The sequence below is a fragment of the Belonocnema kinseyi genome, chromosome 3 (assembly GCF_010883055.1).
Source record: "Belonocnema kinseyi isolate 2016_QV_RU_SX_M_011 chromosome 3, B_treatae_v1, whole genome shotgun sequence".
Classification (NCBI taxonomy): Eukaryota; Metazoa; Arthropoda; class Insecta; order Hymenoptera; family Cynipidae; genus Belonocnema; species Belonocnema kinseyi.
Genome location: NC_046659.1, coordinates 53683803 through 53688883, shown reverse-complemented (window position 1 = coordinate 53688883; position 5081 = coordinate 53683803). Strand labels below are relative to the sequence as shown.

Sequence of the window (5081 nt, the reverse complement as noted above, 5' to 3'; positions counted from 1 at the left end):
TACGCCAATTAGCACAAATGGTAAGTTCCGACAGTGCCTACAAGTGTGCCTACTGGCCGCTAAATGGCAATACCGGTTTCATATGTATACACCTGGTACTTGAAGTCGCAGAATCTTTAAGGGATAAAATATGTTTGTTTTAGAACAAATTAGGCGATTCGCATTTTTGCGACATGTGCAAAAAATGTCAGAACTTATGCGTATTTCAATTTTTTGCTTTATTTTTCAAAAAAATCACAATTTTTTCTTCAAAAATTTTTGATTTTTTTAAAATTTGTCCTATCATAAGGAAAATAAATTGTGAGTTTTATGCGGGCTAAATAACTTGTGACCAGACAATTTTTTTCACAAAATCGAATGTTCGCATTTTTCTTGTTTAAAAAAAGAGATATGAAAAAATGTTAAGAAAATAGTTTTCACAGTTAAAAAAGTTATAAAAAAAAGTTCCTTTACTTATTTATGTTATATTGTATCATTTCCGAAGAAAAGAAAAAAAAATCAATATTTCTGTCGGAAACTGCAGTTGCAGCAGAGCAGCCAATTCTTTTATCTGTCCAAAACTGTTATTAACTATACCATAAATTGTTTTTTTTTGTGTACAGTTTCAAAACCAGGCCACACTTGTCGTTTGGCATTCAACCAAGTGGACACGACTGTCCCAAGACGTTTTTAGAACGTCCTAAAAACGATCTAAGTCAGGCCAAATATTATTTTTAAAACATACAATGTTCCAAAGACGTTTTTGAGATGCGTTTGGAATATTGGACGTTTTTTTACACATTTTTTTGGCTTGAATGAGAACGTTTTTTGGACTTTCTAAAAACGAAATTTAAATCTTACGTCCTAAGCACGTCTTTAAGGCGTTTTAAAAACGTCTTAACGCCTTAACGTCTTAACAAAGACGAAAGCAATACCAGCCCAGTGGACACGAAATTTGGCGACGTCTTTACGATATCGTTACGACAACTTTACGACATCCTATGTCCATGTAGTTAAATCGTCTTTATGATATTGTAAATATGCCGTATGATTTGACGATGTCTTTGCGATATCGTAAAGACGCTTTTACGACATGGGCATAGGATGTCGTAAAGATGTCGTAACGATGTCGCCAAATTTTGTGCCCACTGGTATTTTTTTGATTTGCAAATAACACATAATACAAATATTTTAAGCTAATAACAAAATAGTTACTAACTGGCTACCTAAGCTGTTTTAGAAATGTTACTTTATATTCTGCTTAGTTACGGAAATGTTATGTACGCGTGTTTGCTGTGGACTTTTTGTATAAAATAAATGTTATTACCATACGATTATTAATAAAAATACGATTTACTTAAAGATGTTTACATTTTCCTATTATTAAAGCGAAAAAGGGCGCTTAAATTATATTTAACCCTTTGTTATTGTCATAATTGTTAAATAATAGGATTTATTTTTGATAACGAAAAATTTTGAAACTAAAAAAAAATTAATTAAAACAAAGTTTGAAAATTAAATCCAAGGGTGGAGTATAATTTATAAAAGAACTAAGCTTAAGGTTGGCAAAAAAGAGGGGCCTTCTTCGCTAGGAACCCTATATACAGAAGGCACCTGATTTTCTCAGTATTGCCAACACTTATGATATCTCATAATCATAATCTGAGGCCTAAAATTAACTTTTCAGAAGGTTTTCTAATTCAAATCATGAAATATGAATTATGTAACGCAAAGTATCAATTTTATTACTTAAAAATTTGAAAGAAATACTAACTTTAAAATCCGAAAGAAACACAAATATTGATTTCAAATTTCCAGCTAAACTTCCCGCGCGTATTCGGTCCCGCACTTTTGATGATCCTTACTTTGCAATTCTCGGATTCTGATAAATAATGCGCGTCCTTGAAAATTGAATGTATATTCCCACTCTCTTATTTAATATGCATAGCAAGTGTATGTCTACAACGCATCTGGAATCTCGAATCAAAATTATAAAAAATAATTCTCACAAAGTAGTTTTAGCGATTTTAAACTAAATATGGACATTAATTTTGAGGGTAAACGTATCCTTGTTACTGGAGCATGTCAAGGTAATAAACTTGGATTAAAATAAGTTTATAAAATTACTAATAAAAGATAACTGTAATCAGTGATGTAGTTCTAAAAAATAATGTGGCCTGGCGGTACTTTCATCGAAACTTTGAGTTACGATTGAAACTTGAGAATAACTTAGAAAATTGAATTCTTGAAAATTACCTAAAACCAATATAAATTTGAGTATATGTGATGCTAGAGTTTTCTCGTTGACCAAGTAAATTATCATCCATCACCAACTGAACCTCGCCCAGTGGGCACAAAATTTGGCGACGTCTTTACGACATAGTTACGACAACTTTACGACACCCTATATCCATGTCGTTTCGGTGTCTTTGCGATATCGTCAAGACATCGTCAGATCATACGACTTATTTACTATATCGTAAAGACACCTTAACGGCATGGAAATAGGATGTCGTAAAGTTGTCGTAAAGATGTCGTAACGATGTCATAAAGATGTTGCCAAACTTTGTGCCCACTGGGCGCCCTGCTGAAAGTTAAAAGATACAAATCCTATCTTTTTTAATATATTTTGAATCTTTATGATAGAAAGAGATAGAGAAAGTGTATCCCATACTATCTCTCTGCCAATCTAAATTCCCTTTACGTTTCTCAATTTCTTCTTTGTCTCATCTTATATCCTACGTCTATCATCATCTATTATCACACGAAAAATAATGGCTCTTTTACACCTTTCATCAATCGGTCGTCGACTGACCATAATATCGAAATATCTATTCACACCTCCGGAACCCAGGCGGAAAAATTATATATAGTTTATACTCGGAAAAACCTGTGCTTGAAGAATTACTGAACTAATTACGTTGTGTCGGATATGAGAAAAATTCGGTGAATTAACAATAACTGTTCTGTAAATCATTTCGAACTGGTCTGTCATAATCACAGAACTGATAATAAGTACCCTGGAGGACCGAAGGAACCGAATGGAGCCTCTGAAAAGTACCCGTAAAGACTCCATTGGGTGCCCATTCGGTTCCTTTTTAAAAAACTCAAAAAAAAAACCAGCAAAATCAACTTTTAAATTATTGAAATTCGGATTCTATATAAAATTCCCTATAGAAGGTCACGGAATAATCGCAATAGTTTTTTTTTTGCAACGGTAAACAGTATAACAAAATATAAGACGTATAACGCCCGTTGACTACTTGACTACTATACTTCAAACGCATTATCTGTGAGTAGCAGTAAACAGGCGTTATAGAGATCTTTTATATTTTTTTAACTTTTTACCGCTGCAAAAAAAAAGTATTGCGAGTACTCCATGAGTTTCCAATACAAAATTTAACGTAGAATCCAAATTTCAACAGTTTAAAAGTATATCTTGCTGATTTGTTGAGTTTTTTAAAAAAGGAACCGAATGGGATCTTTTATTAAAAGTCGGTGCCGTAGAAGTTCAAAATGATTATTACGAACAAGTTGAAGAGAAACTGTGAGAACCACAGTTCTAGGTCGCTTAAAATTACAGAACTCCTGTGTTTTGAAATACACGGACGTGTCGACGCGCTACTCAGGTGTGTGTCGCAAACACAGATGCGAATCGGCAGTACAGTTGCGTTAATGTGTGTCAGTGTTGTGCGTCCCGGCATCGCATCGGTTACATTCGATAAAGAATCACAAATAAAAATTACAAAAAAGAAAAATCAATAGAAACTAGATGTAAAATAATGTTATTTTCAAGGATAATTGCAATATTTGATTGCAATTTTAACTTTTTTTGTTCAAAGTTGAACTATTTGGTTAAAAATGTATCTTTTTATAGAAAAATTTTTATAATTTTCGTTCAAATCCATAGTTTTTGTTGATAAGGCATCTACTGGATTACAAATACTTCTTCATTCTTGACGATTTATCATTTTAATAGAAATGATAAAAAGTTAAATAATTATTAATTTTGTTAAATTCGGGTAAGTTTAAGCGATACTTAGAAGTTCTTAAAAGATTTCACTATACTTTGAAAGTTTAAAACTTTTCAAAAAATTAAAAAAAAAATGTAATTTTTTATTGTTACAACATAAATTTTTAATGCCATTCAAGAAATTTGAAAATTTTGAAGATAATGAAAATAATTGCTTCAAATTCCTGGAAAAATTGCAAAAGTTTTATTTAAAACAATTAATTTTAATATAATATTTAGAACGATTAAAAAAAGCAACAAAATAATAGAAGAATAAATAAAAATCATGTGTTTTGTTAAAAAATCGTCTTTTTTGGTAACAAAAAAATTCTATGAGTGCAGCTGACTAAAAAAGCAGTCGTAATAATTATTAAGAATGTAACTGGAATTCTGTGTTTGGGTCACTTTCCAACTGAGTGGAAAAGAGATAAAACTGTACCAATTTCTAAACAAGGAGCAAATCATTATCTTGTTAATAATTATCGACTAATAAGTCGTCGTTCACGTCTGAGTAAAACTGCGTAGAAAATGATTGAAAATAGCATTTAAAAAATGTTGAAAAATATTTTCAACAGAATATTTAAAAATATTTCAAAATAAACATAGGTTTCGATAAATGAATAAAAATTGAACGATTATAATTTTTTGTTTAATTAAAAATTTCGTATATAAAGAGAAATTAATTTCATTTTAAGTCTTAAAAAATTAGAAATTGCTCAATTGTTATTCATTTATCGAAACCTGCGTTTGTTTTAAAATTTTTTAAAACATTCTGTTGAAACTATTTTTTCTCAATAAAAAATTATTTTAAATGTTGTCAGGTATCTTAAGAAAATTTTAAAATGATCTCCTTTAACATTCTTTCAAATCAGTTTGAATTTTCTAAAAATATTCTAAAGAGGTCAATTTTATAAAATGCTATGAAATACTTTTACATTATTAAAGTAGATTGAAAACTAGTTAGAAATTATTATAAGCAACATAAAATTTGAAAATACGAGGGTGGATTGATAAGTTTCCGGCCTGACCAAGAGATGGCGCCACTAGGCCTACCTTGAGGTGGCGTTCTATAGTACCATCCTTAGATAGC

At 30.7% G+C, this 5081-nt stretch overlaps 1 protein-coding gene across 1 annotated transcript in view; it reads left to right on the top strand.

The window, feature by feature from the left end:
* Positions 1 to 1960: 1960 nt before the first annotated feature.
* LOC117169398 (L-xylulose reductase-like) overlaps positions 1961 to 5081 on the top strand; it is a 10887-nt gene continuing 7766 nt past the window's right edge. The window contains exon 1 of the mRNA XM_033355766.1: positions 1961 to 2069. Within this exon, the coding sequence (XP_033211657.1) occupies positions 2018 to 2069 (52 nt within the window). The 5' untranslated portion in view covers positions 1961 to 2017. The remainder of the gene's footprint in view (positions 2070 to 5081) is intronic.